Here is a 24,999-nt window from a genome sequence, read left to right on the forward strand (position 1 = left end):
CGAGTGCGTCAAAACTTTAACATAATACTGTCATTTCCTTATAGGTCGTTAAGAGGTGCTAGATGTAAAAAAAATCCAAATAATGTAATGTATATGTTATTAGAGATGACCCGAGGAATTATTATTAATATTATATAAAGTTTACTCTGTATCGTTTGTATTCCATAGACTATTCGGAATTTGTCGTTCGTATATCATATGGGTATATACTGTATATATAATAAATGTATCGTGTTTCTCTAATAACTACAACATAACATTACAACAACTCAGTGTAAACTTTGACCGCTTTCAATGGCATGGTTCGCTGCTGAGAAAGCCTGCGGCGTGTTGAATATTGATCGACACTGTGTTTACAATCGATATATACGTGAGCTGCACGGGAGCGCCCTATTGTATCGGTCGAGTTAATGAGTTCCAGCGACCGTTATAACGAACCGTGCCATTAATAGCCTTATGTACCTTTTTTAAATAGATCGCCTTTGCACAGTTTCTTAGTTTATTGTTATTGCTTTAATCAAACCAACTGCAACATACCTCTTCGAAGTATTAAGTTGTAAAAAGTAATTATTTGGATTATCTGATTTATTGCTCCTTTTATAATTTATAAAATTGTTTAAGCTCCATTAGTAGTTATTTAGATTTAAGTATTTTTTAATGGTAACTATGAATGTACCTTGTGTATAATTTAGGGTATTTTTAATCACGATATAGCGTAGTCACTGGTTGAGAGATATTGATTGTTATGGTCTGAAATATTTGATGTTTGTACGGTTTGATGTTCAGTGAGCTTTCTCTGAGGTGGCTATCATAGATACTGTTTAAATAAATTATAAATTTAATCTTATGTTATTTTATTTATTACTTATAATAATAATATTTATCTATCTATACGACTATATAGATGTATAAAAATAGAATTTGATAATAATTTAAAAAAGTGCACTAATTCGTCTACACTATAACAAACATTTTTTTCTTTTTCAAACAATGCACTAAATCTCACACGAATATTCTGAGCTAATCTATGAGCAGACAGTTAGGTAAAATTAAGATACAATTTTATAGTACAAATATATGTAACTAACAGCGTTGCTTACGGTATTAACTTTTGTTTTATTAATGGGTTTACGACAGACTTAACTTTTATGCACCAAACAGATATAGAGCTATGGCTATTGAAAGATGAGATGAATTGCATAAGCGAGCTTAGAAAATAAACACACATTTCAAGTGGAACCGTTCTGTAATTGTAAAACAAATTATATGAGCTACAATATAATGAAAGACAAAAAAAAAATCAATACATAAAATACCATTACAATAAAACATTTAATGACATAGATTAGCATATATATAGGAACTTTATATTATATAAATAACTAATATAAATACATGCTTAAAATATTGTATACAAACGTGTATACCATAAAAACTAAATAAAATACCTTCAATAAGGCACCCAATATTTGGACCTCGTTCGTAAACATTTCTGATTGTCATGAAGTATTTGATTAAAATGTAATAATTACTTGATTATTTTCAAATATATTAATCGTTTAAAGGTATATAAAATTTATGAACATTGTTATAATAATAACACTGTATTGTGTAACACGTACCCCGTACAGGGAAGACCCCTATCATTCATACAAATAGAATTACATTTTTGAACAATTGACTAATATACTTTTTTAAACTAAGTGTAAAAATTAAAATTCGTATAAACAATACACAGGCGTGTAAAACATGTTTCACTCTTTAGTATTATGCAATTATAGATAGTTGAATCTTAAAACAGTATTTCAATAGGTTGAGTTAAATACAAGGCCTCACTTGATATATTTAAAGATACTATACCACTAGCCATGTTCAGTTAAATTTTAAGATAAAATCTCTCAAAATAGATTATGTTAAAAATTAAATGCAATAAACACATTTTAGAATTCTTGTTATTTTAAATATGAGTTGATTTGTTCAATTAAACTATCAACTATACCAAAATACCCATTTCAAGGAGTTATTTTAATTTTGCTACATCATCTTTTTGTACTAGTCCATATATTTCAATTTAAATTCCATTTATAATTTGATCATAAGCAAATTATGAATAAACATTTTTTTGGTCTACTTTTCTATATCTGACCTTTGATTTATACTCATTTACACAATTTAAATAAAATTTTGATCTAATTTGCATATATAAAGCCAAACGTAAATACACATAGCGTTCAAAGCCTATTTCTACACGCTTTCACACCTCATACGGCCACTTGGGAATGCAATAGAATTTTTAAATACGTTCAATACACACTTGTTCAGACTGTTGCGAGAAAGCTTTAATACTCTTATTAAAAGACACGTTTCAACGCTGGAGAATGTTCTATTATGAGTAAAAAAAATAATAGCACCACTTCGAAACAGCGCTGATACACTGTCGTAAAGAAAGCCTGTCATCGCAGAATTGATCTAAAATACTTAAATTAACTTCAATAATTGCTAAGCTTGACAACTAACTATCACACGTTAGTATAACATACGTCTTACAGTCTCGTGCCCTCGTTTCTACGAGCTATAAACATTTATTATACTTATTATGGCGTCTTTGGTACCGAAAATAAGTGCAAATAGACCAAAAATCAGAACAATAACATTTTTCCAAATAAGATATTTATAAGGTCCAAAACCGATATCCCAATATGTTATAACTTCAATGAATGCCGGAGCAATGAGCCCTAAAATAGAAAAACAGAATGCGCCAATGACACCCATGAACGGTCCAATAGTTGGTACCGCTACAGCGAGTAATACGCAAACGGTAACCATTATAGTACGCGTGATATAATCAGCGAGCTCAGGTCTTTTAGTAAACTTGTCCTTAATGCTGTTCCACATGATCTCAATGCAGACGAAGAATTGAAGACCAAATGTGCAGTATACTGCAATCGCGATTGCTATCTTCACGATTTGAGCCAGCCTGAAAAAAAATAATTTTTTACTGGTCACCAAGTCTAAAAAAATAAAGATATGCTTCAAAGAAAAATCAACTGAAATAAATGCTCTTATAACTATAACTCTTTAGTCTTATATTGTGCAAGCTGTGATCTCTTATTATTGAAATAGCATATTTTATATGCTTTGGACTTTTTTATTGGTGATAAAGCTATTCTATAACAAAAACTATTATGTTAAATTAGTATCTTATATTGAAGATCTTTAAACAAACAAATGAATAATATTATAATAATAATGTGCTTACACTTCATAAACCTGTGGGTCTCCTGGTTGAGGTTCTAAGTTCAGGGTAATGGAATCCTCAACGGCATCTCCGTATCGCAAATATCCAAGGAAACCCAGGAGAATATACACAAGAGTTACTCCTGACATTCCCTTATTAAGTACTCCACAAAAACCAAGCATTGAACGCGGTGTCTTCATGGAATTTTCTAAAGGCATAACTACACCGATGGCTTCCATGGCAAATATTGTCAACGAGAAGAATTCTGGCCATTCACTTGGTGGTTTTACAGATACAACTTGGTTAAAATCGAGTCCACCGGTTCCAACGAGGAAGTAGAACGTTATTCCGAGGCCTAGACCCATGAACAGGTTTGCTACCATTGATACTGGAGCCAAGTACTTCAGATTTTTGATCCAAACCATGAAAATGAGAGGTACAAGAAGAATCACTATAAATATTCGTATTCCAAGGACTTCTTTTTGATCTTCCATGTAGTGTAGTACAACCTGTCACAAGAAGAAATTAAAATAAGATTATTCTTGATTTTTATTTATACGTTTTCAATAAGCATTGTACTCGTTAAACGGGCCTTCTGTGAAAGTCGCAGATTAAATCAGAATTCACAGTCTAAGGGACAGTGATAAAGGTGAAGGCCCAGATGAGGTATCTGGGTCTGATCCTGTACGGAAGATGGAGCTTCAGGCAGCACTTTGTCCAGCTGAGCCCGAAACTCATTAATGCCGCCGCCGCCTTAGGCCGCCTCCTACCTAATGTGGGAGGGCCGGAATCACCATGCCGGCGATTATACGCCGGTGTACTGCGCTCCATGGCGCTATATGGTGCACCCATATGGGTAGACGCTCTCACCGCTAGTAATAGAGCTCTTCTAAGGAGACCGCAGAGAGTTATAGCGGTGAGAGCGGTACGAGGTTACCGTACGGTGTCGTGGACGGCAGCGACACTTCTTGCGAGTGATCCGCACTGGGAACTCCAGGCCGAGGTACTCGCGGAAGTGCATCGGTTTCGGGTGGAAGCCAGGGCGAATGGCGACCGTCTAGGATCAGCGGAGGTGGGGCGAATCAGGTCTGTAGCCCAACAAGCTCTCATTCGCAGACGGGAGGAGGATCTGGGATCCCCACCAGCAGGCCTGGTGACAATGGAGGCGATCCGCCCCCACTTGAATCGGATAACAAGAAGGAGCGGCACACTTACGTTTAGACTGACGCAGGTGCTTACCGGACACGGCTGTTTCGGTAAGTACCTGCACGGGATAGCGAGGCGGGAGATATCACCCTCCTGCCATGAGTGTGGTGCGCCACTGGACACGGCACATCACACTTTGACGGAGTGTGCTGCGTGGGGGCCCCAGAGGCATACCCTAGCGGCGATAGTTGGCGGAGACATCTCGCTGCCGAGCGTGATTAACGCCATGCTTGGCAGCGAGAGGTGTTGAATGGAGATGGTCTCTTTTTGCGAGAGTGTCATGTTGCAGAAGGAGGTCGCGGAGCGAGAGCGAGAGGCGAGGTCAGCCGCCGCTGATTCGCTCCGCCGAAGAAGACCCGGGAGGATGCGCCGACGCTATGCGCACCTTCTTCCCCCACCGTAAGCGCCGCTGGGGTTAGGGGGGTACTCCATACCCCGAGAACCCCCTAGGAATGGAGGCCCGCTTGAGCGGGCCAACCGTCGGTGAGTCACGGTAGGATGCGCAAGCGATCCCGAGACACCCCTTCGACAAGACGGAGTGGGTACCGCTGGTTTTTTAGTGGGTATTCCGGCGCCTGCAGTGCCGGCTAGTCCCACATACCCCCCCCCCACCTCATGTAGTGGAAAAGCGTAAATGCGTTTCTCCAGCGAAAAAATAAAAATAAAGATTAAATCAGAATCCATTGGGCTGTTGTCAACCCCACTCTTAACACAGTCACACTTTATAAACAAAATAGAAATAATATTAATTTCTTAAAAAGAGTTATTGCTATTATTTAAGAATAAAATAGCACTTTCTAGTACTATTAATACCGACTACAGAGGGTTAATAATTCTTGCGGGGAACGACGTTTACTTTTTATAACTGTATCCCAGAATCAAATTAAAATAATAAATGTATTTGTTATCGACAATAATTAGTTAAATAAAGGTTTCTTCGACTTTAGATTTTTATGTACACATAAATAAGGTAAAACACAATCATCACATACATTGTCTTAGTTCAGTAAAAAGTAATTTACTAAAAACTCGTGTTATCTGTATAACGTTATTTTAATTGCCCGAAGTTTGCCATAGCTTACCTGCATTATATTTTTAGCAATGATGACTGTGTACACGGAGCAAGTACCAAAGTATGTCATAAACAGGCTTACGAGGATGAAGATTCTGAAACGAAAAATAAAATATGTTACATTTTTTTGTAATAATTTATATTTTTAAGACCTTGGCTTTGTTTATTACATTTATTTATGTATCGATTTGCTGATCGCGTCCACGTCTTGAGCATGTTTACGCCTCGGCATTTTTGCGGATGAATAACTAATCTACCAATAAAAGTATTACCAATAACGGATCTTGTAAGGCCAATTGCAAAAGTAACTATTTTTAGTTATCGGTTTGTTTCGTATTTACAACTTTCTCAACTCAAGTCTAGTTAGTAGTTTGATTTTTAAAATAAATCCCTAAAAGAATAAAATAATAACTGAAATATAACAACATTTTGAAAAAAAGACAATTTGACAATTTTTCATTCAAATTCTCTTATTATGATTGATTTGTTCAGTAAGTAATTGAGTCGAAAACTGACACTTAGTATAACAGAGAAGGGCAGAACGCACTGACATTAATTATGTTGAAACTAGATCTAACTGTAGACAGCTCACAATTAATTATGTGTTATTTATACTTTTTATAAACTAGCTACTGGCCGACAATTCCTTTCGCCATATACTATGTGTGCCATATATACTGTGTGTGTGTGGAACTCTCATGCAAGTTTACAACCAACATGACAAACCTTTCGTACAATTTGTCTTTCGTACAGTTTATATAATAAATAGCCGAGATGGTCCAGTGGTTAGAACGCGTGAATCTTAACCGATGATCGTGGGTTCAAACCCGGGCAAGTACCACTAAATTTTCATGTGCCTAATTTGTGCTTATAATTCATCTCGTGCTTGACGGTGAACATTTTGAGGAAATCTGCTTGTGTCTAATTTCACTGAAATTCTGCCACATGTGTAGTCCACCTACACGCATTGAAGCAGCGTGGTACAATAATCTCCAAACCTTCTACTCAAAAGAAGAGGCCTTAGCTCAGTAGTGGGATATTCACAGGCTGTTACTACTTACTACTAATAATAGATTCCCAAGGATAATTTTAAATTATTATTTTTTTATGCCTATAATAGGTCATTCTATTGGCTAAGTTAAAACTATGTGACTTTATAAACATTCATAACATCGTTTTTTAATTTTAACATGACCGAGGTAACGTAACTTATGTAATTATGAATAAACAATATAGTTACCTGAAAGCGTTTGCCCATTTTCTTAGTCCCACAGGCCCGTTATCAAGGGCTGCTTCTGCAACTTCAGGAAAGCTCATAGTTGATTTTCGAGTCTTCTTATAAAGAACGTGAGCGCATTTTATCTGTTTTATATATACAAATAACATTTAATAAAGAAGTATACATAAATATTAATATTATTATTTAAAATCATAAAACCGCGTAGCTGGGTAGCTTATTCATTCGCAGCGCAAGGCGGAAATAAATCAATAATTTTCATAAAATGAAATTAAAATATTTAATTATCTTATATATTTGGCATGCATGTTTTAGATATCGCTACGCACAAATGTTTTACTTACGAGGACATATGAACAATGTGTGCAAACAACTGCGACCAAGATTGTAAAGAAGATGCCAGAAATTAAACCCGCGCATTTGAAAGCTTTAGGCATTGCAAGAATTCCCGTGCCTAGAGAAGCCTTCAACAAATGTGTCAGGGTGTCCATGTTACTGAAAAATAAAAATAAAATATAGTAATAGGAACCCTATTTACTGGAAATACGTACAAGAACGTTTTCATCATGAAATTTACATTCGCATCATTTGTATATGAATATACCAATAAGTTATATGTATACTATTGTAATTAAATATAAATTGTTTATACAATCGTTTGCGTAATCAACATGTGAATATATTCGTTGGTTAGTATATTTACACACATTCTTAGCTCGTTTGTCGTATGAACTATGACGCAAGATATATATACATGTGTGAAAGGTACGGTACATTTAGAATGATGTAGCCAAAAATATGTTAATTTTTAATATATTTTTTTTCAGCCAACTTATATCCGCTAGTTATTATATTTTTATTCGTTGTTATATATATAGATATGTCAATATTAAGATTCCATAGTCAAATCGAAATCGCAGTGAGCTACTACGTAATATGTTTTGCGTAAGAATCGCATGATCTATTATATATTTATTTTATTTATCTGTCAAACAATTCATTTGAAGTCCATCATACTATATTTCCATAACATAATTTACAAATAAAACTCAATACACATTGCAAGCCTTTGTACTATATGCTTAGTATATTTATTTAGCCTAATAAGCGAAGGCTTAAAATTTAAATAAGTCATTGCAAATTAAAAATAAACCCTTATCAGTTCAGTGGAGTTAATGAATGTTAATGAATAATAAAAGTTATTATTTCTAAATCGACGTATGCTTGTTATAGCCCTAATTTAATAATTGTTCTTTTTTAATTTATAAATAAATATTAATATTTCCATTTCAATTATATATTTTGCTATAATGCCATATGTACGCTTAAATGTAGTGATAACAGTTTTTCTAACAATGTAAAATTCATAAAAAAATTCGCAATAGAAAGATGTAGAATAATTCAAATTCGCTTTGCATTGCTTTGCCTTTTTGTTTCAAATAAAGATTGACTTGCACTGAACCCGAACTTTAATAGAGAGATAAATATCAAATTATTTATTAATTTTATGAAAATTTACGTTAAAAAATACTCACGAAGTAGGATTCTCCAAATTTCTTTCCGCGAAAGGATCAAAATCTCCAGATTCGGCATCTTTCTCCTTGGCTAAATTGTATCTAAAAATAAATTTTATAAATAATAAAAATTAAAGAGCTAATACAATCTAAATATATAATAATAAAAAATAAAAAATGTTCTTCGTCATACAGGTTTTTTAATCAGTCAAATAAAAAATATTATTGATTCCACAAATAGGATAAAATAAATTAAATATAAGTTGATAAAAATAAAAAAAATATTGTTGTTTAATGTTTGAACCAATGTTAATTAGCGGCGGTTTGATTAAACACTGATTTCGCTCTTTGTTGTTGAAAAAAAAAAATTCATTGTGTAAGCAGATACCCATCTGCCAGGAGATACCATCGAAGGTCAACCCTAGTTCAGATCTTAGACCAACAACATTGTTTAACTAATCCGCTTAGCAACCTTTATACAAAAGGCTGTTAGTCAACAAGTTTATAATGCACTTGTATTGTAAAAAATCAAATTACTTTAATAATGATAATATCGATAAGCAGAAATAGCTTATGAAATTTAATTTTTTTATTTGCTTCACCACTTTCAAAATATATTAATTTTTCAAAGTATTACTTAATAAATATGGCCTAACGAGTAAACAAGCTTTATACTTTTTGTAATTATTCATTTTAATGTAAAATATCGATGTTCAAATATCTTTATATTCCACTGTGTTGGCACGTTTGTAGTTACTTTTCACATAATAAGAATGAGGCCATACATTATCGAGAAGCCAATAAAACTGTTAGGTAGCTATGTCAGCATAATTTTTTTATATAATTACCTACATATGTAGCATACAGTAAACAAAATCATTATTTAAAAATAATAAGTAGAAAGATCATTTGCCCTGATCACGAGTAAATTTGGTATATTTATAAATGAAATACTTACGTCTTGCTGACTATCTGTTCCTTCTTTTCATCTTGAGGTAGAAAGGATTCCATCTCCTGTGGCGGAGGCAAACTCCCGTTAGCTTCCTAAATAAACAAATATAATGTTTTAATATAAATTTCAATTAATTTAAGATCGACTTCTTGAATGTTTTTTATGTCAGGAACTAAATTTTCATGACTAATTATAAGTGTTGTATATTTCGGATACTATTTCAAAATCTCCAAGTAAAAACAACTGTCGTCAAACAGTTTCGAGGGTATGTAGAACCGGCAGTGGCATGACATGATTGAAAATGCTACAGTATACAGTAACAGCCTGTGAATGCCCCACTGCTGGGCTAAGGTCTCCTCTCCCTTTTTGAGGAGAAGGTTTGGAACTTAACTAAAGGTTTAGCAGAATTTCAATGAAATTAGACATATGCAGGTTTCCTCGCGATGTTTTCCTTCATCGTCAAGCACGAGATGAATTATAATCACAAATTAAGCACGTTAAAATTCAGTGTTGCTTGCTCGGGTTTAAACCCATGATCATCGGTTAAGATTCACGCGTTTTTACCACTAGGCCATATCGGCTTCGATTGAAAATTAATAATTTTCTAATTATGTTAACTTATGTACGTGTATTACGTGTCTTTTTAAAATTTTACCGCCTAAACCTATATTGCATACACAAAATAGCGGATGTATAGTTATAAAATATTTTTTCTTTTTTTGAACCTATTTCAAATTACTGACAGATTCGCTGTGTAAAATTGAAATATAGATAAATAAAAGTAAAAACTTACGTTAACCATTTTGCCGGTTTCGTGCCAAGACGTAAGAGAAGACCTGTAACAATTTAAAATAAGTTTAATGTAAAAATCTTAGATATTTATTATTAATTTCATTATTATATTATGTAGATAAAGGTGACAAATTATGCTTTCGAACTACGTTTAGTATTATTTTATGCTGTTATCATGTCAACATTCCATGCTGTCATTATTCTTATAACTAAGAATTAAAATATTTTTGTATGATTTCCACTTCTCCTTTTTCGCATGATTTAATGACTGGTGGCTTACAAATTTTAAATAACTTATACTTTACACTACACGCACAAACGCACATATATGTACATATTTTCCTCAAGTAAAGAGAGATACATATTAATATGTACCTACTAACCGCTTTAATGTTTATCTCGAGGATGTCTATGTATGTGTATACACGTATATACATTCGCTAATTTTCGTCTCGTTTAAATGTTTCTCGATAAAATAATATAATGAAATTGAAATGAGACCGATTTCATTTGGTACATACTTATGTAATTAGAACTTTGAGAATATATATATGTTTTTATTTATTTATTTTGAACAATTAATACACATCATAAAAATATGTACGATAGTAAGTATAACAGTATTAAATTGTGTCGTAGCTACAAACGACTTCCCATTCGTCAGCACGTTTATTTATGTAAACTAAAATATAATTTGTTTTTAACAAAATATAAAATTGACAAACACATTTTTTTAACCTACTAATAATAATAATGGTAATAATTGTTATAGACTAACATCATGTTTATAAAAAAATCTGAAATAATGTCAATTCGTTTGCATTTTACATTGGTTGTAAAAAGTTGTGAGCGAGTAAATACTGATCTTCTTTTATTTATTATGTTATATAGAATTCAAGTAATTATAAATTATATATATTATAAATATTGTTGGCTTGTTAAAATAATATCATAGAAGAGGAAGCTACTGAAGTAGAAGTTAAAAGAGAGAAGTTGAACAAATTGAAAGCAGTTTCTCCTTCCCCGATATAGCCGTTCACAAAGAACGGATTTTACGTAAATTCTATTCAAAATACGTTTTTCTTCTAGATACGGGTAGATACCCGTGTGAAGCCGGGATGAGTAGCTAGTGTAACATATAATGTATGTATGATTCATCCAGTATCATATTACTGGTGTTATATTGACTAATGTAACATAGGTCGCATTTTTTCCCAGAGTATGTTTTGAAGTTCATAATAAAGCATCGTAAACGAATTTATTTTGAAACACACAGTGGAAAAATAATGGGATTACCTTAAGTACATTTTTTGAGATTATTATTATTATCATTATGTTCTCAGAATAAACGAACTTCGAACACTATAATTAAAATGAAATAAAGTTTTCCTCGAAGTGAATTCTCAAATCTCGATTGTGATGTTTCAAGTTAGTCCTTTCTTGGAAATTGGTAAAAGAGCAAAAGTTCTTACGATAGCCTTATAGAAGATAGTTTTGCTTTTGTTTTATAAATTCTTTTATTAGGAAATACTCGGATGGTTATTATTGTCATTATTTTAGTTGTCAAGTCTGAGTGAATTTAATTCTAAAATCAGCAGGTATATAAAAGATACTTGGTATTATTAAGGTCCCGAAAAGCCGATGTTAAATGTAATATCGATGTTTATTTACGCTTATACGTTACAAAACTACTGGTGGTGGTGGTGGTGGCTTTGTGAAAGCTCGTCTGGGTAGGTACCACCCACTCATCAGATATTCTACCGCAAAACAGCAATACTTGATATTGTTGTGTTCCGGTTTGAAGGGTGAGTGAGCCAGTGTAATTACAAGCACAAGGGACATAAAATCTTAGTTCCCAAGGTTGGTGGCGCATTGGCTATAAGCGATGGTTGACATTTCTTACAATGCCAATGTCTAAGGGCTTTTGGTGACCACTTACCATCAGGTGGCCCATATGCTCGTCCACCTTCCTATTCTATAAAAAAATAATAAAAAATAACCAGCTCGTGTTTAAGTTAGATAGGCCATGAAAATGCACCTAAATCTTTAGCCATAAATATTTATTATTTTGTAATAATACAATGTTCAAATCAAGGCTGATTATTTTCATGCTGTATTAATTCACTATAATTAACAATATATTAATAAACAAGCTTATATTTATTATATACACAAGCATGAGCATTATAAGATATTTTATCAATACATACTTTTACTCCTAGATTTATAACGGTTTATAATGGTAATTTTGATTACTGAAGTTTTAAAAAAATACTTTAAAATCGGAGTAGTTTTAACCGGTTCCAAGATAACGCACTTTTTGCCTAACGTTTACTAACTTTATCTTCACTTATTATTTTTATCTATTACGTCCAAAAATCTTTTTTTTTAAGCTTACAAGGCAAGCGCTAGTTAAACCTTAGGAGATGCATAGAAACATAGTACTAGAAAATTGTAATGCTTAAAAAGGCCTATAGATAAGTTTGCGTGATAGTATGTGTCTATCTTCAAAGTAAAAAGATGTAAGGTATTTGCGAAGCCATCTTCTCGCCATATAATTTGAATGAATTAAATGAAAAAAATATTAGATATCACCGATTCCAAATTACGAGCAACCAAAAAAATCGTTCGTTGCAAAATGTATAAAATTTGGAAATTGGCAAATATATTTATATTATAAATATATATTTAATATTTTGCTTAACGTACTTCTTATTTTCTTTATAAGCAATTGCACCCGTGCGAAGCCGCGCGGATTGCTAGTGTAGTGATAAATTAATTGTTATAAGTGAAGAGCCGTTATGCTATTAAAATATAACAATATTTTAATAATTGTATAAACAGGAAACTAACTTAGTATACGTTTAAGTATTTGAAATTTATCGTAAATAGTAAAGTATGTAGAGATGTCATTGATCGAAATAGTGACAAAATAGTTACATGTTATTGGTCGTACTCAATATTGATTATGAATCAAAAATAAATAATACTTGATTTTGTTATATTAAATTTTTATATACTATATCTGACGAGCCCACAATATATTTAAAATAATACTATCAACGCGAACAATTTTGTGGTATCTATCCTAGAGACGTACTTGAAGGCTGACAATATTAATTAAGAACATAATATTGACAATATTCAACCATAATCCTCGATTACCAGATACTGACCAAAATTATTTTTTATTAACATTGTGTTACCTTGGTGTTAGTTAGAATGTAAACACCTACAGACAATTCAGCTTGGAGACGATTTTGTGTTTGTAGTAATGCACACAGTGACTAAAACCGATATAAAGCAGTTTGCGCTACCACTACCACGTGCCGAATTCTCGCGTTCATCATAAGCGTTAGAAATGTAATTTTGTTTTTTTATTATTTTCGTATTAATTAATATTTTGGCGTGGTTGGTAGATACTTGCCTTTCACGCCAAAGGTGGATGTGGATTCGATTACCAACCAGGACAGACATTTGTATGCATGAGCATATCTGTTTGTCCTGAGTCTGGGTGTAATTATCTATATATGTATGTATTTACAAAAGAAAAGTAGTATATGTAGTATATATGTTGTCTGGTTTCGAGCTCTGCTTAGTTTAGGAATAATGTCCCATGATATTATTATTATTATAAAATAATAGGGTATAAATAATAAATATTGAACATTTAGAGTAAAATAAGGCTCCAAAATATATTCTGTACACTAGAATGAAATTGTAAATTTTAACTGAGTGTTTTAGGTTCAAACCAGGCTAGCAAAAAGCACCCAGTGTTTATAATTATTTAATATTTTCAGCATAAGAATTATTCATGAGTCGATCAAATCACTCTCAAGGCTATCGATGAATTCAATCATTTTAAATCAATTAATGAATTGATTGGCAAATATTTTTACTTTGCAAGACGTACTATCACATGATTGATGACTTGATTCAAGATAACGTAAGAATTAAAATAATTTATACATTATATTAAAATATAATTAATATATATTACATGTTTGTTTAAAAAATATTACAAAAATTTATATTTCTAAGTAAATTGTTGAATTACAACAACAAACTAAGGACTCAGGTACTGACTATTGTAGACTTGAGGTCGGCAGTACATTATGTAATATGTACTTCGAAAATGTGCAGGTAAACCCTGCACAGCATTGTTTTACTATTCATTCCCAAAATAGCACTTGTAGCTAAAGCCGTTAGGTTTTCGTTCCGTTGCGACAAAGGATCATCAATATGAAAATCAATCTACTAGTACTAGTTTTTAATAGTTATCATATTCGGTCAAATTAAGTTTTAATATTGTCCAAATTACTTTCATTTCTAAATAAAAAACCTAGCCATCTATACGATAAGGCATATTCTATAGATATATACGAAATATATGTATCAACATTTGCTGTATAATTAATTATAAATACGCATAATCTGCGATGTAGGTATGAGACTTCAAAGACCGCTATATTCTGATAATAACTAACACGTGGTAGTGTTAACCTCCGTTGACCGTAATGTCTTGTAACTCAACACGTTTACGTGACTGTATCGTCACATAGTTACCAGGATATACGCTGCTTTGCTAAATCTTTCTTAAAGCACTCTTTGTTTCACTTACACGGAACAAAATTTCAGATGTTTCATTATTTTATTATTAAATAAACTTAAGAAGTATATGTTATATGAAAGGTACTTCTAAAGATTTATTAAAATGCGACAAATAATATTGAAAATATGTAAATAAAAAAGGCCTTTTTGCGCATATGATCGGATCCGACCAGATATTTAACATGAAGGATTTATTTATTTTATAATACAAATACCGACCAAAATGTATATACTGTATTGTATTATAATTATTTTTATAACTTGAATAAAGCGTTAGTAAAGGTTTATTTATGAATAATGTATAATATATAAATCACGGAATAAATAATGCTAGCGATTCAATAACGCATCAAATTCTATTGCAATAAGAATTATAGTTAAATAAAGAATTAATATAGATATAGATGAGGTACCTACGTGAATTAAATATTTAGACGTATAATATAAAATGACTGCATATACATATATAGTAACGTCTAGTTTGTGATTATCGTACATATATATCCGATACAATATATATATATGTATATCATCAAATATCTATTTTAGTCATTATCACATGGAGACTTGTTTCCAATGCAGTAAGCATTGTTCATTTATTTCTTCGCATTTCACAGTTAACCTAGATACGTTTTTCTGTGAATTCGTCATAGTACTAATATTTAATACGTACAAAAGCTTTCATTTAAAAGTGACCACTTTTTATAGACGGGTTGAAGTAAATTGTGTAGTTTAATCTATATACCTATATAATGTTACGCTTCGACGAACAAAACCACATTTTTATTTCTATTATGTTGTTAAAATATTTCATGGACTTCTTATTCAACTATTTTCAAAATAAAAATAAGAAAATTAACTGTTTATAGCTCGACTTCAATGTTATAAATTCAATTTAGTAAAGAATTTAGTATAATAGTAAATGCTTACTGAATTTTCATTTTTTTTTAAATTTATCTATATTATTAGATGATGGAGGTAATCTCAGAATCTACTCATCAGATTAAAAAAAAAATGTTTTCACTAGTATTTAGAATTAACCTCCAGGACGTACATAGACTATATAGTGTTAATATTTTGCATATTTTTAATATACAGCTTAATGTGTCGACGTAATCTGAGTGGAAATTGTCAGTCGTAGCGGTTTTGAAACGAAAATGAAAATTTAGCGATAGCAGATTATACCTACCTATCTTTTACAGAAATCGCTCAGAAAGTTTTTTTACTTGTCAAAAAAGGGGCACACTGTCATTGGTTGATAGTCACAAAAGTATTATGTTTATCAAAATAAATGACAATTTAAACGTTTTAAACTTTGTGATATCGATCTGTAGTTTTACAAATATATGAAATATTACATATATTATTTTAATATCTCATTGGTAAAAACACGTAATAATCATTGTTTTTCCCATACGAAGTCAAGACAGCAGCTAGAACTATACATATAAAGAGGTAATATATATAATACTTTGTCAATGATGATCATTTTATATGTACTCCGTTTGTGTTTTGATAATTACGGTTAAACAATAACCCGCTATAAACATTAATGAGTGTTTATAATAACGTTTGTTTTTATCAATATTATCTAGTGTCATCATGCTGTTCATGCTGATAAGGCTGGGTGGCGGTAGTCACAATCATTATAGAATAATCGTCGACTCATTTTAATATAATACACATCAGATGAAAAAACAGATCTACTGTTATGTATTGGCTATTGGCACCTAAAATTGTTGTACAGTCTTAATTTTTAACCACCTTAGAGTTTTAAATCAATATTAAAACCTTATTTGACTCAGGTATCTTATTTTTTTAGTTTAAGGAAGGTTTACGTGTTAAATCGGTTTGAAGAGGAAAAATCGGTTTTATTTTTTAATTATTAAATATTTTTTTCTTTGTTTAATGTCGTTTTTTTAGGTGATCATTTTAGTTTTGATTACAATTGTCAAACTAGATTATTACGAATTAATAGAAGTTGCATGGATCAATGCCAGTAATTATTTTGCACCGTACAAAAATAATTAATATAAAATAGTTCGTAATTTCATCCAAACTAATTACTGATTATATTCGACAATGTTATATCTTACATATTTATGAGCAATCTTTGTTATTGCTTAAAATGTAAAATCTAACTAAATAAGTCTTAAAATCATAAATAAAAACAAATACAATCAACACAATAAAGGTCATTCAATCCAAGGCATATTTTAAATGGATGTCTAATTAAATGAATTTTGATGTATTTTGTTATCATTTCATAAGTAATATGGACGTAAAAATTTACCAATGACATCATTTTCACAACATAAAACAAATCAAAGACGTCAATTACTTTACTTTACTAATAGATAAGCATGCAATTTGATAGATTACTTTATTTATTAATTAGATAGGAATATTTGCGTATTGACTGCTCGTTTCAGCATATTCAGAAAAATGTTTCTATGACAAATGACGAAGCCAATGTGCCTAAGCATGTCATATCTGAAAATAAGGTATTGTTCCCAAGGAATCGGCTTATCCACTCAGGCCATCATCGTGACTAATTCCTAATGGCGACTGATAAGAGTATGTGGATATATATATATTGTCAGGAAGAAATTCATCAAAAGTTCCAAGTTCCCTCTACTTAATTTAAGTCAGATTATTACATTTTTATCTTATGTAAGCAGCTACTCACCATATCTTGGCAATATCGACTATCGTAAAATGATCTAATAAATTTTTTTTATAGATAAAGGACGTCCTATACTGATAGTACAGATTATCTTATTTATTCATAGAAATAAAACAATTTTTGAATTATTTATATCTTGATTTATTGCGAATACCGCCAAAATAAAATAAGGTAACCTATATACAAAAGTGTACTTATATTTACACATTTATATATTTTAAAAAATCGGCAACAAGAAAGAAAATGATAACGTGTCAATTAAATATATATAATCACTTATTATTATAATATATAATAATATATATATAATAATAAGTGATTAATATAATCCAGAAAATTTTAGTGCATAAGATTTGAAGTTAATAAAGTAAACTTATAGTTTTTTCAATTCAAAAACGTAAAAATTATCTATCCGTGTAACATAAAAAACTAACATGATACCTTTGGACATATTGTATTTAATGAAATTATTAAGTAAAGTTGATATATTTAAAGTGGGCTTATTTGAATTACACAAAACCTATTTTCGGTAATCGGCATTAAAAAAACTTGAAAGAAGATCTTGTTAATCTACTTCGTACAAATTACCTCTTCGCTTCTAAAAGTAAAAAAAAAATATTTTTGCTTATAGACTACATATTTTAATGGTTTTTTTACGAGACGAGATCGATGCAAACTCTATCGCCCAATAAATTAGTGCAAAGTGTAAAGGACAAATACTCAGACCTATTTAAAAGTTGTTACTACACTACCTTTTCATTTTTATCCCTACTGACTGGACTGGTAAGGCATACCTAAAAATATTTTTAAAAGTTACATCTTATCAACGCAATATTTTTATACGTTAATTAAATTATATATTTATTATAAGAAATTAACCTGTATTATTAAAAAAATAACATACTTTGCAAACCTCTTAGTTTACCGACTACGTTATACTATTTCATACAAGGGTATATGAGTTTTAGTCAAACAAACATATGTAAATATGTTCAACTGTTTCATAATTTAATAATCGCTCATGCATTCCAGATAAAATTATTTCCCGTTCAAAGTATTTTTTTTACAGGCAACTTAATTAAAATAAATTTCCTTGAAAAAATACATAGATCGAAAGATAAAACGGCTATTTTGTTTCTTATACTTATACACACACAAGTGACTTGAATAAAGAAATGAACTTAACCTATTTCTTAAGTTTAAAAGTATTTTAAACGATTTTTTACACGACTGACTTCAACAGACTGGCGACACATTAACGATAATTACTGCGGCACGATATAAAAGTAACATTTTATTTTACATTTCAATTATCACATAAATATTATAAATTAAATTATTACATTGAAATAAATATTAGTAACCATATTGATATAGCCTGAAAAAAAAAAATTATTATGGCGTGAGAACCATCTGTGGCAGATAACGTTAATTTGATATTTAATAAAAACACATGTATTATATTTCGACAATATACATATCAATAGTAGTGTCAAGCGTTTACCGTTATCGTATATAATGCAATTCTGTAAGTACTCACTTATCTACTCACCCGTGAAATGTTGACAACCGACTTATGGCGAAATGCTATTTTTATGCGTACATTCTTGAAATGTTATAATTATTATGTTAATGTATGGGACATTAAAACTTTTATACATACTTTATGACATTTCACGACCGCTTTCTGTGGTGACTTTCAAGTTTGTTCTTACAGAATAAATACAGCACTTATATTGTTTGCTGAAAATCACCTTGACTAGTGAGATTGGCATAGGTAGGGGTTTTAAATTACATTTATTTAAATCAAAAATACTAATTAACATGAAAATATTTAGCTAGTTGAAAAGTACTCGAGACTGCTTTGATGTTGCTTATTTGTACAAAATCTGTTTGAATACTATTTTGTATTTATTATGCAACATCACTATTTACGTATTATATAATTTAATGCGCAAATGAATTGTTATTAAACGTATAAATGCCACGACAGGTAGTACAAATAAACAGCGTGTTAATTGAATTCAAACAAATTATTATACAATAATGTAATGTTGTGCTACTCTACGAAATACGATACGAATTACGATATACCTACCTAGATCAAAAACGCTTACATCGACAATAGAATCAGACAACCTTTTTAATTATATACTATACATACATGTATGCTATGCATGCTTAGAAATCAGATTTTATGCAATTAACAGAATTATTACAGGCCAAATGAGAACTCACCGTCATAACGTACTGCATTTAGTAATGTGTGCTTCGTTTTATAATTATAATTGTAAATCAAGTCGAAGGGTTTACATTATTAATTATAGCCCATACCTTATTTGTTTTACGTATTGCAATGCTACGTCTCAGGTAGTACGTGTATATGTTCATGTATTTGTTCTTTATATTTGATAAAGAAACTAATCGAGAATTTGGGCTTGTATTACTATTAGGAATAAGGAATAATGACCGAACGAAGCGTTTCATAAGTTCCGATCCTTTTTTTTTACTTTAATTTCAAAACATACATTCCAACGCTTGCTTTTTTATAACGATAGGTTGACAATATTTTGTAATGATTATTAGATTGGAATTTCTATTCGTGAATCTTTTAAAAACATATTCAATATTTCTAATTCATTACCTCTTAATTTTTTTCATTTAAAATCAATATAATATTTCATCAACAACAGTTTTTGAGACATTTGTGAAAAATAAAAAATATATAATTAACGCTACGCTACTTTGTAGTACCGCAGATTTATGGTAGGTACGGACTGCTTCTACCTAATCCAAATAGCTCAGAAGCATTAAAAAATGTATCTAATATATTCATCGAATCTGCTGTCCTTATCCGGTCTACACGTACTGACATTCGTAAAAGATATATAGGTATTTGGAATTGTTGATTTTAACCTCAGCCTTGTCTACGTTCGTATTCATTCATTCATTGCTTTTGACTGAAAATTAATATTTATTTATTTAATATAAAAGCATTAAAAGTCAGTCAAACTTATATTGTTCTTTTTTAAAAATTTTATTATACGAAATAGTCTACACATGGTCGTTTCATGCTCAAGGTTTTCTACCATCAATAAGTATAAACTCACTAATCTTATAATAAGCTTTAGAAGTAACCTTTGGTAGTAGAATTCCGCATGTTTGTATTTGTGCATTTTAGCATTATATTAGGTTCTTTAGTCTTTACGACGCTTAAATCGTCTCATCATTAATTTCATCGATCTTCTTAAAAATATTGGTTGCCGGATTCTTGATATTAAATGGATAGAAAAAATGGTTTAATTTTCGACTCATTGTTTTAATGTAAAGTAACGTATTTAATGACTTTTGCAGTAATCCGGCGTGTCATTTTATTTAAAGTTATTATGGTTTTTTAAGTGAATAATTTAAAGTAATGTGTAGAATAGATCAGGTGACATGCAAGCACGTTTGTTAACGACTATGTAGGTCACATTTAAAAGAGATTGCTGAAGCGACACTATATTTTTGGCCTGACATAAATTAGTTTTAGCAACTATCTACTAAAATGTAGTGGAGGCACAATTTCATAAATAACTATATGTTATATATGTATACATAATAGTTAGTACGATTCTCTTTCTGTATATCATATGACAAATTGAGTAAGACTAGTCTCGATTGATGTTTTAAATATTTAAAAACTCAAATACAACTATTGTGTAAATATATAAAACCTTTTCCAAAACATGTAAACCTACATCGTATAATTTTCTTCGAAAGTAATCCTTTATTGCTATATTATAAAGTGTCTAGAAGTTAAAGGTAATAATAAAATAAATTGAGGTATAAAATTTGTAGCCACGTAATGACATGAACACGATGTACATACATATTAAATATTAACTATTTGTGTTATAACTCTACTGTGTGAAATCATACTGTGGAAATATAATTTTCAATAAATAATGACTATTACTAAAAAAGCAAACAATGTTTAACATTTTTAAGAAACATTAATATTATTATTAAACAATGAAAATTAAGGAAACAATACACTTAATGTATATTCTATCAGTTATCAATATCAGTAAGTTAATTATATTTATATAAAAATCAGTTCAACGCACTTATTACTGATAATATTGTGTCAATGAAATTATTATCGGCAAAATACATATGCATTTTACAATCAAGGAATTTAATATAAAAACATTAGAACGATGTCTATTTGTTATTGTTAAATAATACAAAATAATGTTTACTCTGCTGTTATCAGTATACGTTAGTCTTTATCGCGGTTTGTGGCGTGAAAATCAATAAACTAAAGAGATTGATGCAATTCTGATTGGCGAAGGTACCGTGGTGATTTTATGCAAGATATTAAAACTCCATATAACCTACAACGTGTAGAAATACATGTATCATTATGCGTAGTTACATATGTTGGACACGTGTGCCGGTGCTGTTTGATTATACAAGCAATATGATCGTCGTCTATATTTTTTTCTAGCTTTGTCTGGATGAATTTAGAACATAAGGCTACACATATTTTATTTGCATAAAAAAAGATAAAACTTAGTATTCGGACTCACGGCTTTTTAGTGTTTCGTCCTTCATACAGTACAGGTAAAGTATAATGAAGATCAAAACAATTTGACGAAGTCACTTAACGTGGTTGTTTTAATAAAAAAAAACAGACAAATATTTATTAAACTATACATAGATATGTACTTTAAATATCACTGCAGCAGAGTTTATAACACATTAAGATTGCATGCATTCATTCAAATTAGAACAAGAATAATTAATTTGTTAATTGACATTTGTATAAGTATAAAATTACTATTATTATTATTTTAATTACAGATCGTTATTTTATACAGACGCAATTTCTTTGCTGCGATTATCGTGTTTTTATTTAATCAGCTGTAAATGTTAATGATGATTATTTGCCACACGTTAAAATCGCGATTTCAAGGTGCATGCAATCTATAATATGGTATGAAACAAAAACCACGGAACAGAAGCATAATTAACTAGAAATAATTTGAATAGCGACAGTTATTGTCAACTTATAAGTACAATGTATAGATAAAACAAAAAAATCATAGTAATATCATCAAATGGACGTTTTATATTCTTATTGATTGACCCAAATAAGCGTCGTGTTAAATAATTAATATGTCCGCTAGGCATAAAGTGGATCAATGAAAGTAGTATAATGTCGGTTAGTGAGGTGTATTTCCAATTTACTGACGGACTGCCGACGGGCTGTTAATGTCAATGACCTCTGCTATTGTTATTTACCCCCAGCGAAATATTATTAGTTACACTTTTTACCTTTTTTTGTTTTTTTTTTTTTACGTAGTAGTATGTAATACAAATTATGAAACTATAAACATTATATTTCAAAATTAAAGCCTATCCTTTTAAAAAAAACTTACATTCACAAATTTTAATATTTAAAGCTATAGACTTATATTTTGCGCCACACATGCAACGAAAGTTAACGATGTTATGCGATGTCACATTTGATGTAGGGTATTAGCGAAAACTCGCGCATACTTCTCCCTTTACATTAATTGTCCGTAGATTAATATAAAAATTCTAAGTACAACAAAAGCTTTTAAATAATAATATATCGTAGCAATATTAATATTACATTTGTTATCCATCGACAGGTGCAGTAAAATAATTATTCAAATATAATAGATATATAGTATGGCACTTAATGTTATCTTTTAAAATATTAAATGTTTTTTAAAGAATTATAAAAACAATAAATAATATTATCACTTTAATAAAATGTTTATAGTGTGTAGAAGTGTTTGTATAGTTAGTGTTGTTTTTATTTTCACCATTTTTGCTGAATATTAAAAAACACAGAATTCAGTTGAAGGCTATGCGTACTCGTACATTATGTATACCGAATTTCGCATTACACATTTCTAAACCTTAAGCTTTTGATAAATATTTCAGACAATGAGAATATAGATAAGAGAAAAATAGGGCAAATTATATAGAGATTACATTTTTTGTTTGACATGTACACGTAGGTATTGTGAGTTAAGGTTTAATTGAGGACAGCTGTTAATTTTTACTGGCTCTATATTTAATTATCTTGGCTAAATATTTTCTTACGCTAAAATTAATCATCAATCAAGATGTAATAAAAAGTTTTTACGTTTATAAATATTCTTCACTAAGTACAAAAGCTCATTGAATATAACACCTCAACACCACGTCCATGCCTCGTAAGTAATGTGTCAACACCGAACGCGAGCGCATCGATTTGAATTGTTTTATTAAAAATATAAAATTACTGACAGAAACACTTACCTCACTTTTTATCGTTTCACTCAGCAGCTGATAACTGTGTAGTTTTTGAGTTTATAGGTTATGAAATGAACAATTCGACGAGCCACGTGTTTTAAAAATAGAGAGAAACACACGACCAGCCAAAGCGCTGGTTACGATTGGAATGAGCGATGGCAGCCAAACTCCAAAGCGAAACATGCAAGACTCAAGCAAGTGAGACCGATTGTTGCGTCATAAAAGAATGAGTAGGGAGTCGGTTCTGACACACGGCGCGTCGCGACGCGTCTCTTTACATCGTCGGCATGTATTTTATACACACGGCATTTAATTTGCTAATATTTCTAAGATGAACTAAACTCTAAGACCTATGGTCAATAAAATAAATCGAATGTAATTAAATTCTCAGATAAATATTTACAATATATTTTTAAATTAAAAATTTACAATTTATTAACTATTTTATTACAATATGTATAACATGTGTATAATTATAAACTGAATACATTTGAGATTTAACCTCATGAACGGTAGAGTTTTAAGCTCTACTTTAACAAAAAAGTATATTTGAAGTAAGTTTCAGTTTGTAAGAAACGTTAAACTCGCATGTTCGCTCGGCTTAAATAGGATCACTAAAATAGATCTAGTATTAGTCATTGTGTTTAATTTTAAACTAAATAAGTAGCTTTTATAATGACGCGTCTATTTTAAAACGAATGTAATAATCAACAATTGTCATGCATTCCGTGTTTATTTTTTAATATGATAAATATATTTTTATGTTAGTGGCGTGAAAAAAAATTATGTACGTAAAATACAGATAAAGCAATTAGGTATGACGATTGCGTGCGTAGAGTTTACAGATAAGCCACAGCGTGGGCAGTATTTACAAATTGGTGACTATTCGAAGGTCATGGAATGTTCATTCTGCGCTATTGTATGGTCTATGGACGATGATGCAATAACATTCACATTTGCAAGTTCGAACATTTAGGTATACTGGAGTGGGGATAAAGCTTAGGGGTTGAAAAATTAACGATTATAACGTCACCTCGGCTTACTAGCCGATCGAAATGTAAATTTTTTAACCGCTGTTTTTGTATGATTATAAAAAAACTTTACATGTTTCCTTTATGCGCGTTATGAGTATTTTTTTATTATATTTTAAGTTAAAATTTATGAATTAAGCTATCTGGTTAATACTATGTTAATTACTCATTTTATTTCATTAACAAAATCAATTTTAAAATAATTTTAGCGCCCTTTTAGTTTCGCTAGGACACAAAGTTGAAGGGATTTTAGCTATGCGTTGAGATAAAGAAGATAAACCTGGGTGCCCATTCTACTAACAAATTGTCACTTAATCGCAATCAAATCGCAACGTAATCGTTGCC

At 30.6% G+C, this 24,999-nt stretch overlaps 1 protein-coding gene across 1 annotated transcript; it reads right to left on the reverse strand.

Moving 5' to 3' along the window:
• Positions 1-921: 921 nt before the first annotated feature.
• Positions 922-23,807, reverse strand: LOC126780616 (proton-coupled amino acid transporter-like protein pathetic). Its single transcript, XM_050505232.1, has 9 exons — positions 23,630-23,807; positions 10,013-10,055; positions 9,226-9,311; positions 8,289-8,369; positions 7,098-7,248; positions 6,757-6,878; positions 5,527-5,611; positions 3,260-3,747; positions 922-2,977 (listed from the first exon to the last, which is right to left on the reverse strand). Exons 2-9 carry the CDS (start codon positions 10,019-10,021, stop codon positions 2,566-2,568), a joined length of 1,434 nt encoding a protein of 477 aa, XP_050361189.1. The 5' UTR covers positions 10,022-10,055; positions 23,630-23,807; the 3' UTR covers positions 922-2,565.
• Positions 23,808-24,999: the final 1,192 nt, after the last annotated feature.

This window comes from Nymphalis io, chromosome Z (genome assembly GCF_905147045.1).
Source record: "Nymphalis io chromosome Z, ilAglIoxx1.1, whole genome shotgun sequence".
NCBI classification, from domain to species: Eukaryota; Metazoa; Arthropoda; class Insecta; order Lepidoptera; family Nymphalidae; genus Nymphalis; species Nymphalis io.